The 19,675-nt window shown below is 38.9% G+C and overlaps 1 protein-coding gene across 4 annotated transcripts in view; it reads right to left on the bottom strand.

Annotated features, from left to right (window-relative positions):
* Positions 1-6,036: 6,036 nt before the first annotated feature.
* Positions 6,037-19,675, bottom strand: part of LOC121314663 (chondroitin sulfate proteoglycan 5-like) — a 45,766-nt gene continuing 32,127 nt past the window's right edge. Inside the window, exons 4-6 of one of the 4 annotated variants that reach the window (XM_041248139.1) lie at positions 17,674-17,749; positions 14,866-14,922; positions 6,037-6,591 (exon numbers count right to left, since the gene is read on the bottom strand). In XM_041248139.1, coding sequence (XP_041104073.1) covers positions 6,421-6,591; positions 14,866-14,922; positions 17,674-17,749 — 304 coding nt within the window. In that variant the 3' untranslated portion in view covers positions 6,037-6,420. Of the gene's footprint in view, positions 6,592-14,865; positions 14,923-17,595; positions 17,750-19,675 lie in introns of all 4 variants that reach the window. The other 3 variants (XM_041248137.1, XM_041248141.1, XM_041248138.1) reach the window with 3 other exon arrangements.

Raw genomic sequence — 19,675 nt, 5'->3', positions numbered from 1 at the left:
CAAATAAACAATTGGAGATAAAAAAAGAAATTATGGAATCGTTTTGTTTAACAAAATTTTATCTAAATTTTTTACTCATCAAAGTAGCCACCTTTTGCAGATATAACAGCCGAACACACTCGTGGCATTCTTTCTACAATGGAAATCAAATGTTGTTCGAAAAGTTCTTCCCAACACTGTTGCAGAAGTTCCCACAAATGTGTTGCACTTGTAGGTTGCTTTGCTTTCACCCTTCTGTCCAGTTCATCCCAAACCAGCTCGATGGGGTAAGTCTGGAGACTGTGCTGGCCATTCCATGATTTGAAACCTACTGTCTTGTTCTTTTCTTCTAAGGTAGTTCTGACATAGCCTGGAGGTATGTTTTGGGTCATTATCTTTCTGTAGGATGAACCCCTGACCAACTAGGCGTATACCAGAGGGTATTGCATGGCGCTGCAAAATGCTGAGGTAGCCTTTTTGGTTCACGGTGCCACTCACTCTGTGCAAATCGCTGACTCAGGATCCAGCAAAAGAGCCCCAGACCATCACGTTTCCTCCTCCATGTTTGACAGTTGGTGTCACACACAGAGGAACCATCCTTTCGCCTACTCGATGGCATACAAAAACCCTGCATGATGAACCGAAAATTTCAAATTTTGATTCATCGGTCCATAAGACCTTCTTCCAGTCTTCAGTAGTCCACTGGCGGTGCTTCATGGCCAGGCAAGCCTTTTTTTCTTATTTTGCCATCTTAGCAATGGCTTTATTACTGCCACTCGACCTGTCAAACCAGCAGCTCGAAGTCTTCTCTTCACAGTTGAAACTGAGACTTGCTTATTTCGACCAGTGTTAAGCTGTGCTTGAAGCTGTTGTCCTGTGAGCTGCCTATCACGCAAGCTGTTGACTCTCAGAAACTTGTCTTCTGATGCTGTTGTGGCTTTGGGTCTGCCAGACCTCTTCCTGTCAGAGTTTCCTCCAGTTTCCAAGTGCCTTTCGATGGTGTAGGAAACTGTACTCACTGACACACAGGGCTTTCTTTGTAATTTCTCTAATGAAAAGACCTACACTTTTAAGGGTTATAATGGTCTGTCTTCCTTTGTTAATTGCCTTTTTCTCGCCATTATGATAGTAATATACTACTTCCTGCAGTACAATACTGTCCAAATAATGCTTAAGAGGGTGTAATAACACAGTCTGTTCCAACACTGCTTTTATACAGACAGAGGGTTTGTAAGTAATCAACAAAAGTTGGGACACCTGTAGGAATTGTTATCATCAACTTTCAAGGCTTAATTTACTTCCATTGCTGCAGAACAGCTGTAAGTTGTTAACCCATTACTTGTTCCCGGAAAAAGGCCTTTTTGTATAACTCTGAAATGTACATTATTTTTCAGTTTTTGGTAACCTAAACTTTTTTTTTTTAACCTCTGGCAGTTTACTGCTTACCTTTGTACCATTTCAGTTTATTCACTAGACTTGAACTGCTTAAATTTCAATAAAAACTGGAAAAATGGGTGTGTTCTAAAACTTTTGACCGGTAGTGTACCTGTATGGTAAAGCATATTAAAAAAAACAACAAAAAAAACTTGGTAAACTATTGTAAATGCATAGTATAACTATGGGAAAAGCATAGAAAAACTGCAAAAACACCCACGCAGCAAATTTACAATGGTAAAATTTGATAAAGGTACACAGAGGGGTAGGAAATAAAACTCAATTCTGGAGAGGACACTGACACTACATGGAACGTTCTACTAACAGTTTGCAGGTCTTAACCCTATTTCTACCCCCCAAATCGATTTGGGAGAGCTGTTTATAATTGAATTAATTAAAAACAACAGTTATCAGCAGAATGGGAGTCACAAAAAAAATGTGCACTCGAACCCGCGTGTGCATCCCTTCCAGAAGAGTATGGGCTGTGCTGCCACCTTCCAGTGCCAACAGTCCCTAATTCTCAGCACAGTCTGTATTGCTCAGGTGAGAGTGCTCATTTTCAGTCTTCCACAGATTCGCCATACTCTGCAGCTACATCGTCATCATATTTATCATAAACGCACTGCTAAAGTGACCTGAAATATATAACTTAGTTGTTTGGTTTTAGTTTTGTTAAATTAACAGATGTTTTGTCTCCTTCAAAAAGTAGAAGTTAATTAAAGACTAGAGTTAAGGCTTTGAAAATGTGTCCCAGTAAGAAGTCTCATTGTGATGTGATGTTACATGATTTGATGTTATGTTGTAGTGATGGCTTTCTGCATGAGGTATTAATTACGTTATTAATTATAAGTTTTACATTATGTGTATGTGTGTGTCCTTTTATAGTTGTTTTTAATCCTTATGTTTAAATTGTGTGTGAACATGTTTTTATAGTCGTTTTAATGCAGTAGGGGAGACCGGGGTTCGTTGTCTCACGGGTTGGTTGTCACAGTGCTCATAGCTATGAAACTGGCGCCGGTAGGTGATACTAACACAGAAATGTGTGTTCTATTGTCTGGAAGTCAACCATCTTGTAATTTGAGGTCAATTCCATTTAACATAAAGGTTAGCACATATTTCATTTTGTTTCATACCCCAAATAAAAAATGCATATCTTGTTATTTATGTTAGAATTCTTAGTAGTATTGGAGTTTGTTTGAACTGGTGGCCATGTTAAATAGAACCAGATACTGGCTATCTTTTGGTGTAAAAACAAAACCACTAGGTTCTCCCAGTAGTCCTGAGAGAATTAAATGATCATGTAAAGTCTGGTTGGGGCAGGTTGTCACATAGTTTTGGGGGTTGGTTGTCACATGCAAATCCTATAAGAAGAAGTCTTATATTTTTTCTTTCTAATTTTTTACACCAAAATGTGGAATATGTCACCATATAAGCTTATTTAAATTATTTACTGTTTGTCCTCTGGTTCTGTGGAGGCTGTGATATTATTTTGTAGCATGGGTCAACATTTCAAATATATATAGGTCTGTATTTTTTATTTTCACATAAAAAGTAAAAATACAACTTTTTTCTGTCATTGTACACAGTAGAAACTTTATGTTATTTAAAAAAAAAAAAAACTAAAAATGTTGCATTATTGTCTAATGTAAAAGCAAGAACATACATTGTGACAACCAACCCTAGTATGGGGCAGGTTGTCACAGGTGACCGGCGTATTTTCAACCATCTAAATATCATATTTGGAATAAAGTTATACTGAAATAAAAAACATCAATTTGTAGGTGAAGAGTTATTCTTCAATATAACGAGGAACAGAACCTCGCAGCATGGCACCAGATTGAGGAATATAATAAAGAGTAAAAAGTATGACAACCAACCCTGGTCTCCTCTATTCTCCAAGTTTAGAATTATCTCATTACACATGGCTGACCCTGAGACAGGGGAGGTATTTTAAAAGACAAGATGGATGCGCCTTGCTGAATGTAGCATGAGGCGGATAATAAGGTCAGAGAGCACCGCCCCCTTTCCTACACAGGAAGTATGTGGGAGGCATGCCGCGTGTAATAAGAGAACGACTGCCTCCACTAGTGGACAGAAACCAATCGGGTTGAAGGAGAGTCAACAGTTGTTTACAAAGGTATAAATATCAAACATTGTAAAGCTTTGTCAGTCTTTTCATCTCTTTAGAACTGACTCCATGGATAGCTGTGCTTTCTGATACAAACATATCATGCACTGAGTGGAACTGACACAGATCTACTGACAATTTGTACAATTTTCTTCTGCAGATTTGGACTGTCTCTACCCATGGCCTCATAATAGCTCTTGAATATGTTTGTTCTCTAAGTTCAGCTGATACACCACAGTGTAACCATTAATGACCCCCTGCAACACTCTGCCCATCAAGGAGGTAAGAAATACATCACAGGTGTGTAAGAGGACATTAAACAAAATCTATGATAATGTCATTTGAAGCTCCTCACTTTTTAATGAGCCACTTTTCTTGGGTGTGGAATGTAAGGATTGTCTTGACTAATGTATTGTTCTCTATTGTTTAGATTCACTTTGTATAATTTTCTTTTCTCAGTCATTACATCCTGATACTTGATGTGGTTATAGCTAACAAATAAATTCATATATCTTACCATTCCATTCTTTATGTGTCTCAAATGTCTAGTCATTGTAAACATATCTCTGTTTGATATCAGTGCTTTCAGGGGATGTCAGGTCATGCTGACCCCGATAAACTATAGTAACCAGTTTTACCAGCTGTTATCTTTTGGCACGCAATCAGTTTGTGGAACCCATGACTATCTTCTATATTCTTGTAATTGGTGAAGGGTGTAAACTAATGGTAAGTTATGGGCTGTAACTTTAGGAGAGCGTCACAAAATACCTACTAATATACCTCCTGTGAAAGGGTGTCAAACATGCTTCTTGGAGAAAGTAGGGGATTTCCACTCCCAGTCGGCGTGTGCTTGATAGTTATATTAGAGCTTGTAACTGGTCTTTTCAGGGCTCGGATTCCACCTGCTGAGACCTGTGAGTTTACTTGCAGTCCTGTTGCTGATGTGTTCTGTAATACTTTGAATTGGTTTGTTTCTGAATAAAACACTTTTGAAACTAACCTTACCCAGAAGACACTGCGGAAGTGAAATGACCCAGGAAGTGCAACATGCATCCTGGCAGTGAAAATGGAACCTAACCTAATAATAACAGATACCATGTTTTAAAATGAAAATACATCTTTGTTGTAACATGTGTTTCTTTAAAAACTGCCCATTTGAGACCTATGGTACTAGAAAATAGGTAAGATATATGGAATAATTTTGTTAGCTCCAATTACTTTAACAAACCCATGTGGCATGCAAGTACATCTGATCCACCAGCATGTAACCACTAAACTGTCCCCCTACAACAATCTGCACAAATGTAAAAACTGTCAGTTCTGGAGATGACACTGACACACAACAGAATAAAATGCCATAATGTTGAGTTGATGTAAGAAATACTTCAGTTAGAAATACCAAATACAACTGTGGCATTCCCTACACAGTAGCAGAGTGTTGCAGGTGGACAGGTTCATGGTTACACTCTGCTGTACGTAATGGACTTGGAAGTTAGACATGATTCTAACATGTGTTTTGAAAAGCAGCTGGATGAGATGACTTGTCCTTGGTGTTCTTCACAAGTAGATAATGCCCACTGAGATAAATGCTTGAACAAGCATAAGAGAGTGCCTCTTTGTACCTACGTGTCTGTCTGTTCATATGCATTCTGTTTCCTCATGTAAAGTGAATCTGTGTGGATTTTACTACTGTAAATTGTTTCTACTATAATGGACACTTTACAATATATTACACAAGGGGAATCATTTAAAACATTGCATCTGTATTAACCCTGCAATGCCCATTTCTGTATCACATATGATACAATGCTTAGCTACCCCTCTATATTGTTATGTTTTAAATCCAGCCTCAGAAGGAGGACATTTTCATATGCAGTACACTCTGTGTTGCCAGACAGGGGAAGAGGTGTTTTGCACAAGAAACAGAATCTAGTTACATAAATAGAGTATCATTTCAACATTGCTTGGACAATACAGATTGTTATTGATTGGTGCTTAATAATGTCCCCGTATTAAGGTTTTATTCCATTTTAATTAATGCCTGACCACTTAAAATTCGTGTAACTGACAAAATAATTCCAAAAATGTTCTGTGTCATGTACATCTATTCACTAATTATATATTAAATCTATGTTTTTAAAAATAGGCTATGTTTTAGCAAAAATGTATTTAATTTTAAAAACAGGGTATATGGTATTACACGAGGTTAAAGGCCTTGCTTCAGATAATCGCGCATTTATTTTTTTAATATGTTAAAGGGAATTAGAGACTCTGAATATCAGCAGACCCCTTGTCCAAACTGCCAGCGTATTTAACATACAGTTGCAGGCAGAGACAAGGATATCTCCTCTGGCATTTGTGTTCACAGAACAGAAAGAGAAAAGAACGAAGAAAGCGCACTGAAGCCACGTATGCAGGCGCTGAGAGAGAGGGAGAGGGCAGAAAGATAAAAGCAGGAACAAGTGGGCTCAGACTTTTAATGTTAAAAAGTTTTATTTCATAACTGCCTTGATTTTTTTGTCCGTTTGTTTCTGTATTCCCAAAAAAGTACAAAAAAACATCAAAGGATTAGAAATCACATCAATAAAAACAAAGACACTTTTTTTTTTTCTCACTCCGAGCTTTTTTCATATATACTGTATATTTTTATACATACTCACTGAATTAGTCAAACAAACATCAAACCTCTGCATTCTTTTTTTTTTAAAAATGTATATAAAGTACACCAATGCATGCCATTAAATCAGTAAGGCTAGGGGAGAGGGGGAGGAGAAGGAGGGAAGGGGGAAGAGGAGGGGGGGTGAAACATAAAAAGAAGAGTTTGTACCGTTGTAAAAAGTTTGTGCTGCTGCAGTTTGTGTGCCGTCACTGCACTGCATTTATATCATGTTGTTCTGAAGCGAGTTTACCTCGGAGTTCTCCTCGCATTCAGCTGCCTTGTTGTTCTCGTGTTTGGGAGTCAAGGCGTTCTGGATGTTAAGTGCGGCACGGTCCTCCTTGGGAGACACACTCAGTGGGTCCTCCAATTTTTTCTGTGCGTTCGGGTCGTCCTGTAGAACAACACCCTCTGTTAACTCTCATACCCCCCGACCTACAGCATCCCCTTTTTGGGATCACGTATGATTGAAACAAACATCCCAGAAAGATGGATAGTAAAGAACAATAAAATGCTTCTAGGTTTTGTTGTATACTCTTTTGATTGAGATTAGACTTTCTTCTGGAACCGAATACTAAAGTGTTCTTTAAAATGCTCAAACAAATGCTAGTTCTTTCTATAGGTCATGCACTTAGGAAGTAGGCCTTGCCCCATTAGGGTACTAGTTAAAGGGAATATTTATTGGGTCTGATAGCACTAGGTAACACAATTTTTGTTCCTGGGTAGTAAGTGTTATTTCCTAATTGCTTATGCCTCAAAAGTATAGAAAATGGCTATTATTCCCCACAAACTTTGCTTTTGTGACCAGGACAGGTAAATTTCCAAATATCACTATTTCCAATGAGAAAACGGGAGAATTTTTGTCTTTTCGTTCACATAAAGTCAGAAAAAAACAACATATGAATCCAAAGTAACATGTATTTATACTAAAGTAATACAAAAATGACTACAAAAGATTTAGAAGTGAGTAGTTTTTCGAGATTTACGATTATGCTGTAAATTTGTTACACGGTGTAGTCTGAGTCTGATGCGTGCAGGTTTTCCCTTAGCAGTTAACTGATTTTTTGATGCAGTTTAAAAAGATAATGCAGCACCCTGCTCTTGCAAAGTTAACACATTCAGTCGCAGAACCTTAGAGGATTGGCGGGGCTAACACAAATTACCATAAAGTTTCAAAAAATATAATTATTGTAAGGTAATTTCAACGTTACCTCTAGCAGTTGTTGCTAAGGGATTTAAAACAACCAGAAACCAAAGCAGAAAAAAAAAAATCATTTCATTCTTGTTCAATCCTGTGATTAAAAAAAAAATGCATGTCATTTTAATTTAATGTCACGTTGTTTAAAGTGAATACCAATCTTGGAGCTGGAGGACACGACTTCAATTACTGTATAGAATTATACAAACATCTCCTATAGCTTTTAGAGAACTGATTACAACTTACTGTTGTTTCCTCGTTCTCGTGTAAAAATCTGGTTGCAAACATCACTTTACATCTAGCTCTACACTCCATTTTAAAACTGATTGTAAACACCATTTTTAATCCTATTTTATCACGCTAAAAAGCTGAGAAAACTGTAACTGTGACATAATAAATTTTTTTTTTTCACTATAACCATATCTAATGTGTTCTAAATTGTGTAATAAAAGGAATTGCATAATGTCTCTACTATGATTAAACTGATAAAATAATAATCTGCTGGCACTTGTTAATAATCAACAACACCTTTCCTATTTCCATTAATTAATTTTTGAAGAAAATAGTGGGGCTGATTCTCAAAGCCTTTACTTCAAAGTTGTTTTTTTTCCAAAGGAGAAAAACACCTATTAAAGTAACATGACTAGAACTAAACACAGCAACATTTATTAATTTAGGTTATTTTGAGTTAGCTAGGTGTTTAGTTAATGTAAAAGGCTTTCAAACTCAGATCCATAGTCTTAGTTGCTCAATGGTTATGTCTTGTTTATTTTCGCATTCAGAACCAGCACGTATCCCAGCCCAATCCTCAACACAGGGGCTTCACTTCACACAGTGCTACCTATTCAGCAACAAACAGACACTGTAGTTCTGAACATCACTGGCGTATCACTGGTGCGCTGACAAGCTTGGAAGTTGTTCTGCTTTCAGGAAGGTTTAAAAAACAAAGCATTGCAATTTAAAATACATATTTTGTCAGAAGATTAACTTCAACCATACTTGGAAGTGTAATACAACGGTACATATAAGTAAGGCGACTCTTTTTAGTAATCCATTTCTAAAAGAAATATTGAATATTTCAGCCAACTAACTGAGGTTTAATTCAGTATGTTATGGGACTGGCAGCCTGGAGACTGATGTCCTCTGTTACCCCTGGACGCTGGTATGGCCCAGAAACCCTCCACCCATCCACCCACAGTACAAGCACGCTACCCTGCCAGTGTGCCAAACACCGCAGGGTGAGAGGACAGTTCAATCTCCAGGCTTATCCAAATGCTCCCAGTTATTAGAATTAGAATTTATCTGTGTAGCATTGTTGTTGTAGTATTTGTTTGCCCTGTGCTTTAAAGCCCAGATGTTAAAGGTGTACTTCTTGATTTGGAAACCTTGAGTTTGATGTTTCTGTTTTCTTTCAATCCTTGGAAGAGCTTGCAGGATTTATTTCTCAGAATAAAACAGGTCAGTGTCTCTCTTGAATCCAGCAGTAAGCCCTCACTGTCTGACCAGCGCTGTACTGGCAGCCCTGTCACATGTACGTGCAGGAGGATCATTGCTCTCTCCACTGCTTGCTTTAGGGCAGACTGATTTGAACACAGTTCAGCTTCCTTCAAGGATTGGAACCAAGATCGTTTTCCAGATTCAAATCAACATTTGTCTTTTGACATTTTCAGAAATCAGAGCAAGGTAATGGCAGCATGCTACGGGTACAATGGGAGAAACCGCTGCTGACACATTAGTAAACCTTTAACAGCGAATGAATGACCTGTGCCAAACTCCTCCACACAAGACAGGCAGGCTCTGGAGTCCATCAGTGCCTGGGATAGCATGGTTGGCATAGCATGTCTAGGGTAACACCCTCCTTGGAGGACGTCTCCAAGACCACAGTACATCATCAAAACAGATGCTAAACACACATGAAAATATAAACAAGTCCTATCGTAACTTTATCGTATATATTAAATATCACAAATAAAGTTATTCTAAACCTTAAAAATAGTTCTACTGGAAAAAGAGCAAGTGTCACAAATTGCTGATGTGTGGTGACGTCAGACCAGGAACTGAATGACAGAGAGTTGTGCAGTGAATGCGCTGTTTGCGCCAGTTTATTAAATGAACAAATAAAACATTTAAACAACACGCAAAACACTGAACAAAACAAACGGCACACTGACCAAAATAAATAGACAGACAAAACAGACAGCGGACAAACCCCAAACAAGTATCGTGCTGGTCCTTCCAGCACGAGCAGCATTTGTTATTTTAATTTTCTTTGTTTTTATTTCTCTCTCTCCTGTTCTCCACTGCAAACACACCAACCTGTGTGTGTGAAGCACTCACTCTTTTATGCAGCTGTGCTGAGACTCGATTGCTAATCAATCATTCACTTGAATCTCGGCACAGTCTGCACGTGATGAACTAATTGTGCACTCTCTGTGCCCCCATACAAATACCCACTTTAATCTGCATGTGAAGTGGTTGTGCAATCCCTGTGCCTAAGTACAAATATACATTTTACATCACCTGTGCTACATAACCCACACTCAAAGGCCACCTCCCCCTTATAAACCCAACATTCTTGGCTATAGTCCTGAGCCAAGAACGGAGGCTAATGGGCCCATGGACGGCAATGTGGACCGAGAAACTGCTGAAATGCTGATAGCTTACAGACGGGCTCCTCCAGCTGGGGAAATCCTGGCAGCAGAAATCCTGGCAGCAGAAATTCTGCCCATGGCAACGTTGGCCGAGGCAATACTGACAGAGGCCATGCTGTCAGCTCAAATGCTGACAGCTCCAAGACTGGCTCCTTCAGTCAGGGCAAATCCAGCAGCAGAAATGTTGCTAATGGCAATGCTGTCAGAGGCAATGCTGACAGCGGAGTGAGGTCCTCCTCCAGTGGTAATGCTGTCAGCGGAAATTCTGACAGTGGGACGAGGTCCTCCTCCTGTGGTACTGCTGGCAATGGACATGCTGCCAGTGACAATGCTGACAGCTGCAAGGCTAACAGTGGGGTGGTACACTTCAGCCCTGGTGGCGGCGCTGTGTACTCCGGCAGTGTTGGTTGCACTGGCAGTGGTAATGCTGCCCTCAGCGCAGGACACTCCGGTAGTGACAGCAGCGCTAAGTACTCTGGCAGTGGAACTATTGTGGAGGGAGGTGGTCTCCTCACCTCTCCCCCCTCTGTTGCCAGCAGGTCCCTTCTCTTGGGCTCTCTTCTTTCTTATTTCTCCTCTCTCTCTATCCTGTTCTTCACTGTGAACATACCAACCCTGTGTGCATGAAACACTCACTCTTTTATGCAGCTGTGCCGAGACTCGATTGCTAATCAATCATTCATTTGAATCTTGGAACAGTCTGCATGTGAACTAATTGTGCACTCCCCGTGCCCCCATACAAACACCCACTTTAATCTGCATGTGAAATGATTATGCAATCTCTGCGCCTAAATACAAATATACATTTTAAATCATCTGTGCTACATAACCCATACTCTGTGCACCAATACATACACACAACATAAAACATAAAACACAAAAACACGCACAGGGGCGGGGCACCCCGTCACAGTCTGTTATATTATTAGCAGGGTAGGATCTCACTTTATTGTTTCATGCAGAGCGTATTCGGCATGCAATTTGAATCCAAGGTACAAGCAATGCCAACCTCTAGAACAAGGGAGAATTCCTGTATGGTATGTCATAAAGCTTGCCATAGTTAACCATAGTTCTCTAACATTAACCATACTATCCAACTGGTTTTAGCATTGTTCAAAGGGGTGGTTACAGTATCTGCTGAAGGCTTGAGGGGCTGACAGAACTGGAGAAGGTAGCCCTCTGTCTGTCTGTCTACAGTGTGCAGGTAAGCCCCCTAAACCTGGGCTTGTGCAATGATAAATCAGCAGTTGGTGAATGATGAAGGTGCAGATGACTCGAGGTTGAAGCCCTCTGCATAACCCTAAGCTAGCAGAGCTGCACTAAAGATGAGACATGAGACCACTTGGCCCCCCTGGTCCATTAGCTTACCTTTGTGTTATTTGAACTCAGATCTGAGAAGATTAATAAGGCTTTAGACAGCAGGCCACCTATTCCCTGTCCTGGAGCTTAACTTCATGAAGTGAGAAATAAAAAAGAATTGCAAGGTCTTGTTTACATATACTGTATGTCCTATGGAATCATTAGAGGTGAGACCATAATTATTGAACCCTGATGGTTCTATTTGGAACCCTCAGTAGTTTGGTAAATAAGAACTTTATAGAACTGTGACTAATACTGCTAGTCCAGCAGTGCCGCTGAGTGGTACCACTCAAATAAAAAAAACACAGCGTTTTTTTTCTAACTACCAAGCGGTACTGTCGGTGGATTGACCAGTCACAGCCAGGTGCTGACAACACACGTTTGCCAAGAAAAATCACAAATTAAACTGTTGTCTACCAAGGTGTCCAAGCACCCTGAAGTGTTTGATCACTCCCATATTTCATACAAGGACAGGCAAGTCAGTATTTTATACATTGTCCCTGATAAGCATCCTTCCTGTAGCCAATTTGACAGTGTTATCATGTTTTGCTTTGTTTTATTTCAGTACTTCATTTTTACTACATAACTGGCTGTAAAAGGATATATTTTTAAACACTAGTAGTAGGCTACTTGCTGTCAGCAACATATTGTATGCTTCTTTGCTAAGCTCAGATCGCGCATTTCATACACCTGCATATAGACGACAAAAAACTACTTTGAAAAACAAACCAGTGTTTTTATTTAGTAGATTATATGGGGGCATTACAGCTATGTCCAAAAGTTTTGCATTACGCCCTATAGAGTTAATAATGTTATGTTGACGTATTGAAATTACATTACGCTTTGTAGTTTTCCAAAAATTGAAAAATGTGACTTTTCGAAATCTAACACAAAATACTGTACTACTATTGTAGACTTTTGAGATACCATTTTGTAGTTTCTTAGATTGCATGATGTTAAATAAAACATATACATTATGTTCATATAGTTTTTTTTTTTTTTTTAAATTATGTTTGCATCCTAATATTCTACTAGGTAGAAATTATACTCGAGTACAAAGCCTACGGTGTGGTACTGACAACTACTGTACTGTACCATTCCATTTTTCTATATTGTAAGAAAAGTCAGTGGTGTAGTGCATACCGCTCCTGTGTGTCTGGTTGCAGACTAGCGGTATTGGACCGTGCCAGCGGTGCCGTGCCACACCTGTTTGTCTCGGAGAGAGAAGGAATCTGAGCACTTCACAGCACTACTCAGTGCCACCATTCCTGGGGCACTTGTTTCTGTGCACAGAGGTGGACGTCCAGATAAAGGATTGCATTTGTAAATAAGAAGTGTGATAATATTTCGGGACTGCAACCCATTATATTAACTTCCCCTATACCACTGCTGATATGGGGCAGATTATAAATACTACCTGGACATTTGCATTCTTCACCCACACCACTCACCTCCTGAGAAGAACCCATACAAAATACAGCTCTGTTTCAACTGCTGCCTTTCACAGGTATATGCTGAGATGCGTTTCTGTTGAGCACTGTGCACTTGAGACTATTAATCTATTTCACTCACAGTGAGACTCAAACTAATTAATTTGAAACATGTGATGCTAATATATATATATATATATATATATATATATATATATAATATATATATATATATATATATATATATATATAGACACACACACACACACACACAGTGGCTCTCAAAGCTATTCACCACCCTTGGACTTCCACATTTTATTGTGTTACAACATGGAATCAAAATGGATTTAATTAGGAGTTTTTGCCACTGATCAACACAAAAAAAAGTCCATAATGTCAAAGTGAAAAATAAAATCTACAAATTGGGTAAATATTGAGGGTAAAATTGGGGTTAGCTGGCAAAGCAGCTCCTCTGCGTCTGTTTGTTGTGAATGTTAATAACTCTCTGCATGACTGTCTGTGTAAAACAGCTGAAGTTGTAATTTTGTTTTTTTTAATTATAAAAATGTGTCTACCGAATGTAAAGAAATGTTTTTTTTTTTTTTTTTTTTTTTTTATAAATCTATATTTTCAATAAGTAAAGAGACGTTTTAAATTCACAAGGCAGTTAGAGACCTGTGATGAATCTGATATTGTCTCTCTAAAGATTAGGAATGCACATATAGGTTTAGATTACCGTTAGCAAGCAATAAGCTAATTTGAATAACACCATAATAACACATTACTAGCTAGCATAAAGCTTCATGTCATGTTATAAAATAATGACAAGGTTTCTTATGAATGTTTTAGTTAACACTATATCCTGTTATTATCATAATGAATGACAATCAAATATTGTTTACAACACCCTTTACAACACATTTATAGATATTCTATTTAGTCCTCACTTCTGATTGGCTGCTGATTTGCCAGTCATAACAGCCCTTACTGAGTCCCATCTTTTAATATGCTGTGTTGACTGCAGTGTTGTAGTTCGAAAATGCTAGAGGCTGCAGTCATCTGTAACTACACTGAGTGGGCACCACATTGGCAGCTGCAATGCAAGCTTCCTCACACTCCTACACTGCCACTGTGCCTCCACCAAGTCTACATTCAGCTGTCCATCTGTACTTTGAAACCAGTCCCATTAATCTTCATCAATAGCAGACAGACCACTTGGAGCGCTTGATACTTGCAACTGGGACTTTACCACTGTCAATTAGTGTCTGGCTGAATCCAGAAACCAGAATCTGGTCTCTCCACCTCACTCCTCTGAAGTTAGCTAATTAGTGCCTGATGCAAAGGGAAATATTGGATGCTATTTATGAATGGGAATTATATAAAGATGTGATACACAACGGTAATCTTTGACCTCAGTGTAAAGCCCATTTTCAGAATGGATTGCACCCTGCTGATGAAACTGGCTGCTGCTCCACTTTTGTTTTGGAATGAGATGAAGTTGAATTTTACAGACTGGTTTCATGCCATTAGAGAGAGAGGCTGTCAGTGTAGATACAAATGGGGGTACATTTCAATGTTGTGGATAAACTGGGTATTAAAATGGCTTGTGGTACAATGAAGGCCCTGCCACTAAGGGTCACTATCACCTCATAAGAAGTAATTTAAGGTAATCTGACCAGCAAAGGGGGCGATCAGCTATGAAGAAGCTAAGTTACAATTTAATCTGTCATGAAATAAAATGATTTAAAAAGAAACAAACAAGCAAAGAACCAAGATATCTATGGCACAAGACTCCACTGCTATTGAAAACCATAGGATTCTAAAGGCCTGCTTCACTCTTGTAAGAAAATTTAGTTTTTTATTTGTAAACATGCTGGTGTTGTAGACCAGTAAAACATAGACAGTATTTAACGTTGGGGCATATTCCTAAAACATTAGAGCACATGGACACTGAGGAACACACACACTAAGTGGTGTGTTTTGCCCACTGGTCACTCCCACACAATGACGTTTCATTTCTCTCAGCTTACCTGGCACCCGGGTTCCTCTGTGCTTTTACATTCCCAGGTGTATCTGCTGATGGTTTTCTAGTTGGAAAAGTTATGTTTTCTTTAGATATTGAAATATTCTCAATGTTAGTGCTACAGAAAACTCCAGAGAAGAGATGTGCAGGACTCCTAAATACACTTAGTATGGATTCTCTGAATAATGAAGCAAACCTGACCTTGAAAAGCAGGGCAACTCAAAAATCTTGTCTCAGATTCTTGGCTTAGAAAGAACCTTGATTCATGGGAAACCTGTACATAATTTTTAATAGGGGTGTTTTTTTACTGCTTGGATCTTCAGCCTGTAGCTCTGATTCCTTGTTGAATCCCATAATCAGATGAACCAAAGGAGACACAGCGATTGTAATCTCTAGTGTGTTCTTGGGAACTCTCTCTCCCCATCAGCCTTTGCAAGCAAGGGATTGATGCATTATGCATTAGATAATAATTTCATTTTTCCCAAGATGAACATTACGCAGAAATCAGAGCCACAAGCCTAAAGTTTTTGTAGCTAAAAATGCTTTCTTTCTTTTTTTTTTTACCTGTTGTTCACTTCCACTTTTTGTCTCAAATGTGCAGTTTTGACATATTTATGTTAACCATTTTATAGTAAACATGTATAGAAATGTTCTAAAATTATTATCTTGTACTACACTAAATGTATGAAATCTCTGTTTGCGGGCCATGCTTTCAGATAGCGTTGCAGTTCCTTGGTCATTTCACCTGGAGGGTGACATTGTCCCCACTCCTTCAATCACTTTTTCCTGTCACTTACTAACCAGCTAATGTAGCTAATGGAAGTGAAATGAATATGATAGCTAAAACCACTTTATCTTTAAAAAGCAAAAAATGATTACGTAAGAAGGTCACTCAACACAAAATAGAGACAAGAAGAGCGAATCAGGAACATAATGAAGGAAAGACCATTCAGCCCATCTGCTGTAACTGTTCCTTGAAACGCATCCATGTTTCTCTTGACGAATTCCAACAAATCAACAGCAGCAACATCGCTTGTCCTGCATTCAAGGTCAGATTCACTCAATTGGTTTATCAGCTGCACGTTGTTTCATTTAGTGATGGGATTTCTACACAGTGCCCCCATTAATAGCATTCTTTTGATTGGATGTTTGTGTAGCACACGGTGCTATCTTGTGGCTTCCTAGGCTCTTAAAGGGAAAGTTCTATTTGTAACTGTCTGCACACCCCTGCCTGGGATTGTAACACAATCAGAGTTAATTAGAGACTAATTGGCTGCAGTCACGCCGGTATTCCCAGTCCACCTCCTTAGTCTACAGGGACCTGTTAAAAAAACACCTTCAACTTGTGCTTCATTTGTAAAGGTTAGAACTGTTGTGAAACACAAGACTAAACTACAAAGCGTCTTTAGAAGCAGTTGAGGCAGGTCTCATGAGTATACTACCAGACCGTTGAATTCATAAAAATGGGCCTGAAAAAACACAATGAGCGAATGTTTTATGAATAGGGGTCAATGCGGCTCAAAATCCCTTTTAGGGAATGTCTGATCTGAGCTTGTACTTAAACCCTCAGGACGTGGACGTGGTCTCGTAATACCAGGCTGGATTGCACTAGAGGGAGCTGTTAAATGAATTAGTCTATCTATAGGAGGTTAGGAATAGCTGAATCTCTCACTGGCAGCTATGTTGTTAACCTGTTAGTAAACTCAGAACACCACCTCGGGGGGATGTTGCATCTCAGCTGATTATCCAGACCAGGCTAAAAGGTTACATAAAGTAAATATTTAAGAAATCAAAACCCAACCACTCCATTCCAATTCCATGATCCAGGACAAACATTTGAAACTGACAGACAGACAGACAGACATACAGACAAGCTGCAACGTCTCCCATGGGTGTTCATGTGAGCAACAGAACATTCAGTGGTGTAACAAGGGTGAAGAATGGTGATGGGGAATTGATTTTGGGGAATCAGGTTTTCACACGATTGGTGAAATATCAGCTGTATGTGTTAGACAGGGTTAAAAGCCCTCTTCTCAGATAAGATTAAGACATTTCAAATTCTTAAGACACATTTCTACTCTTATTTTATGTTTTTCTATTGTTTGTAGAGGACTGAGTGTTTCCCTCTTTTTTCTGCTGCTTATTTCCTTTTAAATATTATATTTTCGGGCCAAACAAAAGCTGGCCTACCGCTTGCTTCACATCAAGTTTACTTACACGGACAGTGGAATGGAAATGCAGAAAACTGTGTCAAGCAGATGACTTTAAATAATATCATGTTGCCATTGCTAGCCAATAGGAGCATAGCATTTATTTATTCAGTGGACTGCATAGCCTAAGACTCAAGATCTATACAGAGTGAGTTTACTCAAAACTCCTGGCAGCTTTTTGATTCTACTCGACAGCTTCGTAAAGCCTAATGCAAGTTAGAGCATCTTTAGTCAACTACTACACTCAACAGTCAATCTGCACTCCAACCTGACCCTGGGGCTGCAAAGTTACTGCACTTTACTGCAATAATATTTACAAGCTGTCCATACATACATACTCTGTGTATGTCAGGCTAAGAGGCATTACAGAACAAAGGGCCTGGCTGCTAAAGATCCCTGGGCTGGCCTAGTGGCGTGGTGCCGGATTTGGTGTGTGCATCCTGGCTGACCTGTCTCCCCAGTGAGATGACCCCCGGAGGTGAAACACAGGCCCCAATACAGTAAGGAGAGAAAGAGAGAGACATTACCTGACAGATAATGTTATCATAGTAAGCCAAAGCACGGGCCTGAGGGAGGTTAGGTGGGGTGCCGCAAAGTTTCCTTACATTTGGGTGGGAGCCCTCAGCGATGGTCGACAGTGAGAAATTATCATTGTGCTGCTCCAAGGGAGGACGGTACTTACTGAGGAGAGAGAATAACAAGATAGAGAGGAGAGAGAGGGGTGGATGATGGGACAGAGAGAGAAGGGGAGATAGTCAGAGATGAAGGGTCATGAGAAGAGAAAGACAAAGGTGGGGAGAGAGGGAGAAATGAGGGAAAGAAAGAAAAGGGGTAAAAGGAAGAAAGAAAGAAAGAAAGAAAGAAAGAAAGAAAGAAAAAAAAGAGAAATGAGCGGAGCCCGAAAAAAGACATATTCCAAGGAAGAAAGAAAAAAGAAAGAAAGAAAGAAAGAAAGAAAGAAAGAAAGAAAGAAAGAAAGCATTAGTGCTACATTATTACTTCAAACTATTTACTAAGAAAAGCTGTATTGGGATGCAACATCTTGTATCATTTTTAAATAATACTAAGAAAAAGAAGAAATGTACACTCAACTGTGCATAATAACACTACAATTCTATCAAGTGTTTCTGGTGACACATAAATCTTTTTATTTATTAATGTCACCATAAACCCAAGACAGAATTTCAGCCTATATATAGACAGTTTGGTGTATATTATTTGTTATAATACACAAAATGTATGTCGCTTATTGTTTTAGTAAACAAATATCGGTTTATATTGCGTGGCATAAATTGATATTAAATAGATATGCAATTGCATAGTAAATTAATGTTAAATTAATATTTAATAAATATGCAATAGCTGGTTTCTTGCTAAATGTTACCCAAATGTCGATTGAAAATGTAATTGCATATCACATCCATTTACATTTTGTTACCTTTGAAAATATGTAATAATTTCCCATTGTTTATCATTCCCATTGTCCTTACTGAAAATAGTTAATCTAACTTAAATGTTAATGGAAAGTAACAAGGAATAATTGAATGTACATGTAATATCAGTTGCATATCTACTTAATATTAATTTATGTCAACCAATATAAAGCATTACTCAAATTTCTCTTCTGCGGATAAAACTTTAAATCTGCAGATCATTGTTGTTTGTTTTGGTGTTAACAGTGTCATGTTGTGTTCATGTAATTGTGGTAGAGTTTGTTTTTAAGTATAGAGGTTAACAGTTTTATCATCAACCTTATTATACCCTAGCAATCTTATTACACACACGTCTTGCACCACCACCTAATAACCCAGCGCTGTCACAAGGGAGTTGCAGGAACCGACCTTTCACTGCAGAACAAAGCCTACAGCCTCCAGGGAAACAAAATGCATGCGATGCTACTAGGGGCAGCAATCACTAGCACACAGTCGAATAGATAAGTGACTGTCAACCTCAGAAACTGGTAGCCGACTAATCGCACGTCACTTGATTGTAAAGTATTTGTGAAGTATGCGGTTTGAGACAGACGGGAGTGCCAACATTATCAAATACATAATTTATTAATAGTAGACCTATTTGAATATTTGTACCTCAACTCTTCAAATTCAACCCTAAGTGCCACATACACAGCATTCTATTGCCCCACGGAAGCAAAAAAATAACATTAAAGCTCAGGGGGGAGTGTGAGGGTGTGGGGCTTTTTGTAGAATACAGTAGAATACAGTACATAAAAACACAAGAAAATTTACAAACGAGATGCCATTTGGCATATTTATGCTTATCTGGTTTCTGAGAAGCCGAGAGTCCCAGTGACTGAGCATCAACCTGATTACACTAGTCACTTTTAAGATGCCTTTGAGGCGGATTAGCTCTTAGGATGTAATGGAAATGCAGCTGTCCAAGTTTCAGTCATCACAAAACTGACCTATTTCAAAGCAGGCTTTAAGTTGGCTTAAGTCTGTTTTTTGCTCTGTGTAAACACATATTCCAGAATCTGACAAATGTTGATTAATTAAAGAGGCACCACATCCCCAAACCCCCCCAGTAAAGGTACTGCCATGTGAAGTGCACGATGAGTCATGAGGTCGACAGCTTGCTGGTTTCTTGGCT

This window comes from Polyodon spathula, chromosome 4 (genome assembly GCF_017654505.1).
Source record: "Polyodon spathula isolate WHYD16114869_AA chromosome 4, ASM1765450v1, whole genome shotgun sequence".
In the NCBI taxonomy this organism is placed as follows: domain Eukaryota; kingdom Metazoa; phylum Chordata; class Actinopteri; order Acipenseriformes; family Polyodontidae; genus Polyodon; species Polyodon spathula.
Note: the sequence above shows the minus strand (reverse complement) of the source record. Positions and strands in the feature narration are given on the sequence as shown.